The sequence below is a fragment of the Lactuca saligna genome, chromosome 3, assembly GCF_052625555.1.
Source record: "Lactuca saligna cultivar CGN05327 chromosome 3, ASM5262555v1, whole genome shotgun sequence".
Classification (NCBI taxonomy): domain Eukaryota; kingdom Viridiplantae; phylum Streptophyta; class Magnoliopsida; order Asterales; family Asteraceae; genus Lactuca; species Lactuca saligna.
The window spans coordinates 45,152,864-45,164,938 of NC_136419.1; the positions used below are offsets into that span (position 1 = coordinate 45,152,864).

The 12,075-nt window shown below is 32.8% G+C and overlaps 2 protein-coding genes across 3 annotated transcripts; one reads left to right on the forward strand and one right to left on the reverse strand.

Moving 5' to 3' along the window:
- The first annotated feature begins 3,193 nt into the window (after window positions 1–3,193).
- On the forward strand, window positions 3,194–5,960 carry CW14 (CW14 protein (DUF1336)). Its single transcript, XM_078984721.1, has 8 exons — window positions 3,194–3,688; window positions 4,102–4,185; window positions 4,271–4,609; window positions 4,692–4,827; window positions 4,905–5,199; window positions 5,286–5,480; window positions 5,580–5,702; window positions 5,790–5,960. Exons 1-8 carry the CDS (start codon window positions 3,517–3,519, stop codon window positions 5,892–5,894), a joined length of 1,449 nt encoding a protein of 482 aa, XP_078840847.1. The 5' UTR covers window positions 3,194–3,516; the 3' UTR covers window positions 5,895–5,960.
- Window positions 5,961–8,891: 2,931 nt separating this feature from the next.
- On the reverse strand, window positions 8,892–10,977 carry LOC145036271 (Putative membrane lipoprotein). Of its 2 annotated transcripts, XM_078984723.1 has the most exons (3): window positions 10,042–10,977; window positions 9,911–9,965; window positions 8,892–9,130 (listed from the first exon to the last, which is right to left on the reverse strand). In XM_078984723.1, the coding sequence occupies exons 1-2, from the start codon at window positions 10,889–10,891 to the stop codon at window positions 9,913–9,915; spliced, it is 903 nt and encodes a 300-aa protein (XP_078840849.1). In that variant the 5' UTR covers window positions 10,892–10,977; the 3' UTR covers window positions 8,892–9,130; window positions 9,911–9,912. The 2 variants fall into 2 exon arrangements, with proteins under 2 accessions (XP_078840849.1, XP_078840850.1); XM_078984724.1 differs by lacking the exon at window positions 9,911–9,965.
- Window positions 10,978–12,075: the final 1,098 nt, after the last annotated feature.

Genomic DNA, 12,075 nt, shown 5'->3' on the forward strand with positions numbered 1-12,075 from the left:
CTAGCAACTTCGACTAATAAAGCATTATCTAGTCTATCAACAGGGAAAGCTAGTTTTCTACCAAATTCATGCGATATAAAGGAGTAGTTGGCTCCAGAATCAAATAAAATTTGGACAGGCAATGTGTTTACGAGAAAGGTACCTGAAGCGATATCAGCTTCATCTTTAGCAGCTTCCAGTGTCATCTGGAATGCTCTCGCCTTCGGCTTTGGTGGAATGTTGGGCTTAGCTGCCTCCTTCTTCTTCGGACAGTCTTTCAAAATGTGCCCTTCTTCATTACAACCAAAACACATCCTTTTGTTGTTTGGACATTCATTGGAAAAATGTCCAACCTTCCCACACTTGTAGCAGGTCACATCCTCGCTACATTTCCCAAAGTGATTTTTCTTACACTTATCACACCACTTCGCTTTGCCTCTTTTTCCCCCACCAAACTTTTTCGAATCAGATTTCAAAAATTTGCTTTTCTTACCAGAACCAGATGTTCCCTCAAGCTTTCTCTTCTCACCAACCTCAACCTTGTTGGTGGTCCTCCCCTTTATCATGTTCTCCACAGACTTGGCAGCCCAGATAGCTGCCTCTAGAGTATGTGCCTGACGTACTGGCACTTCGTACTCCCATGGGAGTCCCTTCGCATACCGGTCCACCTTTGTCAGCTCGTCTGGAACGATACGCAAGGCAAACTCCATCTTATCGGTGAAGTTATTGGTGTATTCATCAAATGACATGCTGCCTTTCGTTAGTGTCAGAAACTTGTTCTCTAGCTCTAATAGATTTTGAGCCGAGCAGAACTTGCGCTTGAATTGCACCAAGAACTCTGCCCATGACAATTGCAGTGGCTCATTTGGGCTCAAAGTCTTCCCTAGAGTATTCCACCAACGAACGGCTCCACCTCGGAACTGACGCACTGCATAGATAGTCTGCAACTTGCCTCTGCAGCCACAAGTCATGAAGGCTAACTCAATTTCAGAGATCCAATCCATCACTCCTATCGGATCCTCCTTTCCTATTAAATGGGTATTGAAGAATTCTAATAACTTGGTGATATAAACTTTTAACCATTAACCACTCGTTAAAAAATAGAGTGATTTGGTTGAAGTTATTGAAACTATGATTAACTTTTAAACTGTTTCTTTTTATTAAAAATACCTAATAATTTTTTTTTCGGTTAAATCCTATTGATATCAATTTAAATTTTGTTAATGTTTAATCCTTAGTTTTTAATATTTCTTTTTTAAATCAACACATCTAATACATGTGTTTTTAATGGAAGTAGACAAAAGATTTTGAATGCTTCATTAATTTCTTCCTACTTCTGGTCTAAATGCAAAGTCTTAAGATTAATGAAAAACATGAGGTTAAATATTCAAACATCTGATATTGAAGAAATAATATTAACAAAACTGCAAGATTGGTACATATGGTATTCAAAAAACTTTAGATGGGATCCAAAAACTTTCTCACTTGCATAGAAGGTCCAAAATCAAGTTTTTTTTTTTTTTTTTTTTCGTGTTTTTGGTCCAAAAAATTGGAAAGATGGTTATACCCTTTTACTTTCTATTTTGTATTTTTTTTTTTATAAATTTTCAAATATTATTTTAATTTAAAAATAAAAAGAAAAGAAAAGAATTATCCCCTAACCCCATTGGTCTCTCTCTCTCTCTCTCTCTATATATATATATATATATATATATATATATATATATATATATATATATTAACTGAAGAACTTCCCATCTTGACTCCATGGGCAACATCTAAGTCTTGATTTTAAACTCCAACAAACTCACCAGAAAAATCTCGGGTGAGCCTAGGAACTAGGAACTGCCGGAGTCTCAAGAATCTGAAAAGAAATCAAGAACCTACAACATTTGGACCAACTCCAACAAACTCACCTCTAAGACATGATTTTTGTTCCATCAGTTTATCAATTTTAGCACCATAAAGAGAAATCAAGAACCAGCAACATTTAGTCCAACTCCGGTGGCTATACCACTTATTGATGCCTCCCAATTAACTCCGACGACCATTTCCCCCCTCAACCTCTGTCAACGTCTCTCTTTCAGAGGGTATCATGATGGTTGGTGGTTTTCGTCATTAGAGAATATAACCCGCCGCCAATAACTCATCAAAAAATCGAGCATCGCCATTTACTTGATCTTTGCTTTCCTCTCTCCCCATCATTGAATCGCCCCACCTAAAATCTATTATCTAGTACCAAATCTGGAATCCAAAAAACGTAGATACATTGCATCTGATTTTAAACTCAAACTTACCTATGTTTCTTTGTTACACATACATCGCCTTCCTTCTCTTTTTGATCTAATGTGAACATCTCAGTTCTCTATACAGATTGGAGTTTCACTGAACGTGACCAACTTCTCCATAAAAGCTTCCGAGATGCACCTTTTCTCAGTTCATCGGACTTCCGAGATCATTATGTTGGGGTTTGTCTTTGATTGGAACCCTAGGATTCTTTTGACAAATGATTTGTTGTTGGTTTTTTGATTTTGACTTGGGTAAGATGATAGAGTAGTGTGTTGTTGAAAAAGAAGGGAGTTTCATTATGAGTTTATGGGACCAGTGGTGGGGTTCGATCAACAGGAGGCTGATCAAAGGGAGGGTCATGTTGATGGAGTTGTGGAAGATTCTTAAAGATTTAAAATCGACTTTTCAAGAGTATCACAAACCAAAAACATGGAAAACCTTGATTTTAGACATTTCATACAAATTGACAACTTTTTAGACATATCTAAAGTTTTTTGAATACCATAGAGTCTAATGTTATAGTTTTGTCAATAATATTTGTTAACTAGACATTAGATTAAAAAAAAAATTTAATGATTTAAATAATGACGAGACAATTATTAATATTCCAAATAATCTTCCGGTTACTATTCTTTTGATCCTTTTGTTTTCTTAATTAAATACTTAATATTTACACTATATAAATATTTAAATAATAAAATATCAAGTATCACAAATTTTTAAATAACTCAAAATAAAAAACTAATTTTAGAAATACGTGATGAGAACAGTTTTTGTACAACACAAAGAGAGAGAGAGGAGACACACGTTTACATTTCCCAGGAAATTAAGTGCAGTGGTCGACGTGGCAGTCCTATTGTACAATTTGGTGGGTCCCAATTCATCTACGTTTTTGGGGTTCTGAAAACAATACGTAGATCCCCCCTCCCCTTCTTTTCTTCAACAATCCGTCACTCAATATCAAAGCCAAGCGGCTTATTTGACTTTTCTTCTTGTTTCTTCCAGCTCTGAATTTCAAGATCACCTCACCAAATCTTTATCTCTTTCTCTCAAACACACGCATTAACTTCTACATATAACTTATGTTCTAATAGAAACACAAAGTTCTTGAAAGAAAAAACAAGAATTGAAGCGGTTGTTGGAGGAGAGCATATCTATCGTCACACGTTTCTTCTTCGTATGCTTTCGATTGAAATGTTGTGTCGAATAATTTGATCATAGAGTGAGAAAGTGGAAACCGGTACTGAGATGGGAACTTGCTTGTCGACGCCGGAGAGTTGCGTCGGAGGTAGAATAACGTCGTCCAAGAGGAAATTTAGGAAGCGAAACAAAGGCTTGAACCGACGTGTTTCCACTCGTTTATCCGATCAATCAAAGTCCCTTCCGTCTGATAAGTCCTTCGTTAATCCCACTTACCGCGGTTCTCTCTCTCTCTCTCTCTCTCTCTCTCTCTCTCTCTCTCTGTGATAATTGAGACGATTGATCTACATCTTTTCTAAATTATCTGTGTTTCTGTTGCAATTCGATTGATTGCCTGACTAATTTCTGTCTTGGAAGTAATTTCATTGTTAAAATTAATCAAAAACTCGAGTTAATGTGTTAGGATTTCCTTGTTTTCGTTGGGGATTCTTTTAGTTCTCTATCCCTTTCTGGCACAACTTTCCAGTGGTGTTCTTCTTGAATATTCACTTCTTACTAATTTTAGAGATACTCTATCCGCTTCCACAAAAGGCTACATTTTTATAATCTTCGTTGTCATAACTAGTACATTTCAAATGATTTTTGCAACCTTATGTTATTAGCTCACCCAAATCTACATTTCTTCATTACCAGGGAGCACTGATGAATCTTGGTATGATTCCGCTGCAGTTCTTGAATCCGACTGCAGTGAAGACGATTTCCAAAGCGTTCTTGATGGTACGCTTTCAGCTATTATACTCAATACCCATTTCAACATGCAAATCTTTCATCTCATGAATCTGTCGATAAATTAAATAACCAGATGTGAGTTCTCTTAATGGGTCGGAAGGCGCTTCTAGGGCAAGCATTTCTTCAGTTCATCCAGAAGAAATGAATCCAAGATCAAGATCCGAAGGTCCTAACGAAATCAAACCTGTATACCTCGATGAAATATCTTCTTCTGTTGATGAAACTTCTGGAAGAGAAGATGGTCTGTTGGACTGTGGAGTAATCCCCAGCAACTGTCTCCCTTGTCTTGCTGCAACTGTCCCCTCCATTGAAAAAAGAAGATCTTTAAGCTCAAGCCCACCAAGTGTTCGTAAAAAGTCCACACACAAACTTTCATTTAAATGGAAAGATGGACACCCTAACGCCAATATCTGTATGTATTTTTTATCCAACTTTATGAAAACATAAACAAAAAACATCAAAATGTGACATGTTTTTGAGCTTCTTTCTTATAGTTTCTTCAAAGATACATCTACAAAGACCTAAAGCAGGTTCACAAGTACCCTTTTGTCCATTAGACAAGAAAGTCCTCGATTCATGGTCAAATGTTGAACCCAAGACTTTTAGAGTACGAGGAGATAATTATTTGAGGTAACCATTTTTGCTTTACATAAACATATAATTATTTTTGTATTTATAATTACACAAACGTTATTGAATCTTTACAGAGATAAAAAGAAGGAACACGCTCCTAATTACGCAGCGTATTACCCATTTGGTGTTGATGTATTCTTATCACAAACAAAAATCGATCACATAGCTCGATTTGTAGAGCTCCCTGTTCTAGAATCTTCTTCAGGAGACCTTCCTTCTATTCTCGTCGTGAATGTACAAGTACCATTATACCCTTGTGCTTTTTTCCAAGGAGAAATCGATGGTGAAGGAATGAATGTTGTTTTATACTTTAAACTTTCTGAAACTTACTCAAAGCAACTTTCATCCCAGTTTCAAGATAACATGAGAGTAAGATCTTATAATCATTAATCAACTTTCAATTTTCATCCCATAATATGATTATTATTTATACTATAAATTTAATTTTGAAACAGAGGATTCTAGATGATGAAATTGAAAAAGTGAAAGGGTTTCCTGTTGATACACTTGTGCCATTTCGTGAAAGATTGAAAATATTGGGGCGAGTTGTAAATGTTGATGAACTTCAGTTGAGTGCACCCGAAAGAAAACTTATGCACGCTTATAATGAAAAACCGGTGCTTTCTCGTCCTCAACATGAATTTTACCAAGTGAGTTTTACTGTTTTACTAAAGAATGGAATAAATCATTATGTAAAAAAAAAGTACTTTTTTGTTTTAATAAATTATTGTTGGTGGGAATTTGTGTAGGGAGAAAATTACTTTGAGATAGATTTGGATATGCATAGATTTAGTTATATTTCAAGGAAAGGGTTTGAGGCATTTCAAGATAGATTAAAGAATTGCATTTTGGATGTTGGGCTCACAATCCAGGCATGTTTGTTTGTTTATTTACTTATTTATGAATTAATTTTAAAGGAAAATAGTTGGTGAGAAAATGTGTTTTTAATGGTGAAACAGGGAAACAAAGCAGAGGAATTACCGGAGCAAATTTTATGTTGTGTGAGGTTAAATGGTATTGATAGAATGAGATACCATATGTTGGGGTTAAATCAGGAGTTATGAGAAATAGTGTAAGGTTACGACTAAATACTTGGTGATTGATTTAATTTAATCTTGTTTTTCTTTTTTCGTTTGATTTTAACTTTTATGGTGAGTTGTTGATTTTTTTTAATTAGTTTTAATAAGATCGTCAAATATCTAAATGGTGAAGTCATGTTCAGTTCATACAGTATATATATATATATATATATTTTTTTAAATATATATAATAGTGAATCGAATGTAATTGATTTGTTAAAATAAGAATAAAAGGGTAGTTAGGAAACTATCATTTCAAAAAGTGGTCCACCAATAATGGACTTCCATGTTATTTTATTTTTTATTTTTTATTTTTTTTTTTGACAAAATTTGTAGACCATGACATTAGTACACATGAACATATAATAGAGACCACTTGAACCTTTGCAGTCAATATCAATATCAATTTTATATATTAAATGTGATGTTATGTTATTAAATGAAAATTTGGTGTGAACTTTTATGTGTGCAATTTTGGTTCTTTAAGTTTAAGTTTATAAGTTTTTTAGTTTATTTTAAATGGTTTAAATTTGAGTTTATAGAGTTCTAGTTAATTTAATTGTGTGGTTATATTTTAAATCTAACAATTGTTTCAAATTTATTTACAAGTTTAAATACTTTATAATAATTTAAAGTTTTTGGTAAAAAGCATAAGATAGAGCTATTATAACAAAGATGATGCAATATAAATTAGTTAAGATATTTGTCTCATAGTATAATTTATAAAGTTATTGTCACGAAAACACTTAAAGATAAATTTCTATAAAATCAAAAATGTAAATGATGTTTTTGTAAGAGTAAATAGCTTACAAAAAAAAAAAAAAAGAATATATTTTTTTATTATAAAATAATGTAATAGATAAAAAAAAATTATAGACTCTTTATACCATTTTGCACTACTACGTATTTTTCTTGATAGCAGAATGCTTAAATTCTCTTTTGTGCGATCATTTTTTTTTTCATATTTAGTCAAACAATAAACACAAAAATAATATTAATATATGACCAGCTATCGGGCTCATTATTTTCTTGCAAGTTGTAAAGGCAAATCTTTATGTGAATATAACACTTCGTTTTCTATATTTTAAAGATGGTTTGCAAGGCCACATATACAAATGTGGGACATAGTTTATTAAAAAAAATTATATCTTTTTATTTATTACTTTGATAATATAATATTATGTAGATATATTCTTATATTTTATTTGTAATATTAATTTAATACTATTCAAATATATTTATATGTTAACTAAAAATGAATTTACTTAGAACCCATTTAATAGAAATACAATAATTTAAATTTAACATGCCATAGACCATAGACATTAGTAATAAATAAAAACATAAAACATAAATACATCTACTTTTAAAACCTAGTCATGATAATAACAAAAAGATAAATAAATAAGCCCAACCTACGTTGATGTACAAGTAATCAATAAAACGATCAATAAATACGAAAACACAATTGCATCATTGTTCTTTTAAGTACATGTTAACATGTTTTTATACAGCTTTTTACGTTCTTGTAATTATATGATTGGTAGATCATTTTCCATCAATTTGATCGTTTAATTTTATTTTTTAATGTTCCTTACTCCCCTCAAATGTTCTTTTAAATTATATATATATATATATATATATATATATATATATATATATATATATATATATATATATATATATATATATATATATATTTTTACAATTTAAAAAACAGTAAACTAGCTTGATTTTTATTTCAGTTAATAACTATTAGTTATTTAAATAATAGTAATGACATTTATTAAATAACTAGTTGTGAGATATGTGTATTATAGGACTTTATTAAAAAAAAAAAAAAAAAAAACTAATTATAAATGAATATTAAGAAAAATATAAAAAAAATATTGAATTATTAAAATCGAAATACTTATTTCTCTTTTAAATTTAAAAGTTGCATTAATAAAATTTATATATATTTATTATTACACTATTATAATTATTATATTTAAATACTACATAAATTTAATAAAATAAAAAAAAAATCAAAATAGTTTGTAGCAATTTTTTTTTATTATTATTAGAGTAGATATTTAGTTATACATAATAAAGATATTTGTAAAAGGTATAACATAGTTGATATATTGATTATCATTTTGAAGAGTGTGTCAATATTGCATTGATACTTGTAAGATTTCAAAAGTTGATTTTGCATAATTAAAATATAACTAAGATTACATAATTAGCGTGGATGATTTAAAAGTTGATTTTGGTCAAAACAACGATTGTAGATCTATTCCTCTTAAGGAGATCAACTCTAATAGGAAGTGTGTCTAACGAATCCTCCAAGCCAAAATATTTACTTAGTTAACGCAAATGAATTCCATTTAATCTTCAAATTAATTTGAAATTAAACCATATAAAAAAAAATACCACAAGAACATCAATGTACGAACTAAACTCTCCAAAGTGTCACAAACCCACATTAGCCAAAGCAACCACCTCTTCATGCTCCATCGCAACACCAAACAACTTAACTTTTAGTAAGTTTACCTCCTCACCACAAGGAAAAAGGTCATTACCGGCGACAAAAGTCGCCGGTAAAAGTCTCAAAAATCGCCGGTACTGATAATAGCGGCGACGCGTCGCCGGTAATGAGTCGCCGCTACTGCCTCGTCGCTATTGATCAGTTTGTCGCCGCTATTAGTATGTCGCCACTAATGAGTAGTGTCGCCGCTAATAATGTTGTCGCCGGGAATGACATTTGTCGCCGGTAATGAGCTCTGTCGCCGGTAATTTGTTTTCAATTTTTTTTTAAATAATGATTTTCGTTGCCGGTGATAATATCGCAGGTAAAAGTGTTGTCGGTGATAATATCGCAGGTAAAAGTGTCGCCGGTAATAACAATATTCGATTAAATATCAAAACCAATAGTGTCGACGCTAATTACAAAACAAACATCCTATTAAATATCAAACATAGTGTCAAACAAACATCCTATTACAAACAAACATCCAAAATACAATTAAATATCAAAAGTCATACTATCCGAGTAGCAAAACAACAAAATTTTTACAATCTACTAAGTAGCAAAACGAGACAACATATGCAAATAAAACCCATTCTTACATACCCTCATCGCCATTCCCATCGTTTCCTTGATTATTTTGGGATTGAAAAAACGAATAAAGCTCATCCCTACATGCCGGATCGGCGAGCATTGCACGAAGATTTTCCAACTACATAATTAATAACAATATATATAAACTTATAAGTTAGATCGTCAAACATAAACAAAAACTATCAAAATACATTGTTATTTTTAAACTATCAAGCTAGAGTCGCCGGTAAAACCCCTTGTCGCCGCTAATAGTGTCGCCACTAAAGGGTATATTTCTTTGTAGTGGGCCTATCTAGATGCTAAATAAAAAACATCTAAGAAATCCTTCATTTTGCACAAATAATATTTCCTATTTAATCTTGTAATGTCAAGATACTTTCAAATGTTTTTCAAGTCCTTTCATTTAATTGATCTTTAATAATTGAATACGAACGTTGTTTTATGCAATGTTTCAATGTGGGAAGATCATGAGCTTAATTGTAGAGACAAGAGAACGAGTAGACAAACGACAATGGATAGGGCGAAAGAGAGGACGACACAGCCTAGACGCTTCAAAGGAAAGAATCTTGATCAGAAAAAAAAGACAGTTTCAGTGCGTACTTTTCACAAGTGCCAAGGAATCGGAACCCTATTCCATTCCAGTTTTGGTTCACTCTTCTACAACAAAATTCTTTATTTTTATTTACGATCGTTACATGTCTTTTAAACTCAGGTTACAAAAATAACTAATAAAGAACATAATTATCCAAAAAGAAACAAATCATGAATCATTTGTCAAGTTACAGGTCGATGAACAGTTTAAGTTAATGAGTTCTTACATCTAACAAAACAAATAAAAATGCATGCATCGATCATTAGCAACAAAAAAGAGTTAACATGAGACAACAAGAATGTCTACTTTCATAACATCATCCATATCACTAGCCATGTCAATGCATAGATCCAAAAACCACCTACAAAAAGAAAACATTTATATAAAAAACGTCATATAAATGTAAGAAACCAATGCTAATGAGTAATGAACCTTACCATGAACAAATCTTGAAGAACTATTCCAAGTAGCTTCAAATAAACAATTTGTTGTCGTATTGATTCCACTACGACAATTGCACAAAAACGAACTATAAGGTCCACCATACCCACAAACGCCACCACTTCTCTCACAATCAGCACACATTGTTGGATACTCATTGTTGAAATTAAACTTATACTTTAACGCGACACCATATTTCCAACTGTCGGGATTGTCCGCATGTCCATCAAACCCGTACAAACCCGAGTACGACCCGCAATTTAATTTCCCCAAGTCCATCTCAAACGAAGGGCCAAGATCCACCGGAGCATACACACAACAACTAGACACCGGGGTGGTGAGTCGACTCACTGCTTGACAAGAATTCAAAATCCCACAAACTCGGGTCCCACTCACCGGATCACAAACCGGAGCATTTCGGCCATCGGATTTGAATACTGGTGATGATGAAGTGTCGCAATTGAGGAGGGCGAATACGGTGTTGTCATGAAAGGTGAAAGGGGCGTCCCAATCGAGCCCGAACCCTTTACTTGGTTGAGTGCAACCACAAGTTGACATTGAGGGGTCGGTTATGTAAATAATTTGGTTTGGGTAGTCGATGGTGGTGATCGGGTAGCATCCAGTGTGCGTTATGAATGTCAGATGTTGATTGTTGCAAGTTACTCGGGTTTGGAACCGCGGGTCGCCGCATCCTAAACCAGTTCCAAACGGGTATCTGATAGGTAACGTGCCACATGTCGGTTTGCAAGTTTGGGAGGTGGTGAAGGTTGATGAGATGATTATGATGATGGAAGTTGTGACGAATTTGGTCGCGAAAGAGAACCGAATGTTCGGGTTGTGTGACATTTTATCACCTAAGAATTTGTCGATCGAGATGGGGGATGGGGGAATTGGGTTATATATAAAGAGCAAATGAAATAAACGTTTATAGGATGAATTGTATATTATGCACTAAAGGTGTAGTATATATGTTTTTAGGTTACTTTTGTAGATGCTTTTGTTAAAAAAGTGATGGTAATTTGTAACTCAGCCAGAAAGGTTATGAATAAGATGTAAAACTTAAAAAGAGAAAAACAAATAAATTGCATTTCTATGTGGAGGTGAAATATCTTTGATTAAGTTATAATTTTATATATGAAATTTGTAATAGATATTGGCTCCTTGTGTTTGCATTAGCGATGGTAAAAGAAGAATGTGATTCTTTCCTTTTCGTAGCTTTAGATAAGGTTATAACTTGGAGAATATGATCCACTTATGTGGATTGAAATCAAAGGGAACCTCAAGGTATAGTGCCTCTTTATTTTTTGCTCTATTATTATTTTATTTTGGGGGATATCTTGTTTTTTTACATCAAATGATCATCATATCATAATCTTTAGTTATGTATCATTAAAAGCTTAGAGTACCCTTTTGACAAAAAAGTTTTTTAGTTGCATTCATGATGATTTTGTTGTTATAAATGGGGTTCTTGTTGTGATTTTGTAATGAGAGGTACATATATAAGTCCTCAAATACTCTTTCTAAAATAAAGACCACCAACTCCATACTCCTCAAAAGAAGCAAAAGAAGCACACATTTGGGGTTCCCTCCACTTTATTCCCTTCACAATCATTGTGTTGTAGAGCCATATCCAAATAAACAAAGGGGTTCTTACTTGTAAAAGGCACACGAAGTTAAAGATTAACACCAACAATTAAATTAGGACTTGAAGTCTTGAATAAGTTTTCACATATATGAATCAAGTCTTTGTACATATAGCCCTTTTATATTGGTATGCATGCATTATTTGTTTGTACACTTTAGTATTCTAGACATCGATTATTTGTTTTTTTTTATTGAGGAAATGATATTTTATCTTCGTTTAAATGAAACGAATGGGATTCAAATCACAGCCTTAAAAATTTTCCAATCTTATTCTGAATTCCCATGAGGATTATTTTTGGGTAAATTACACAAATCGTCCCTCGTGCAGGTGCCAAAAAGCGTCTTTAGTTCCTATCTTAAAAAATTAACTCGGACCGTCCCTAATT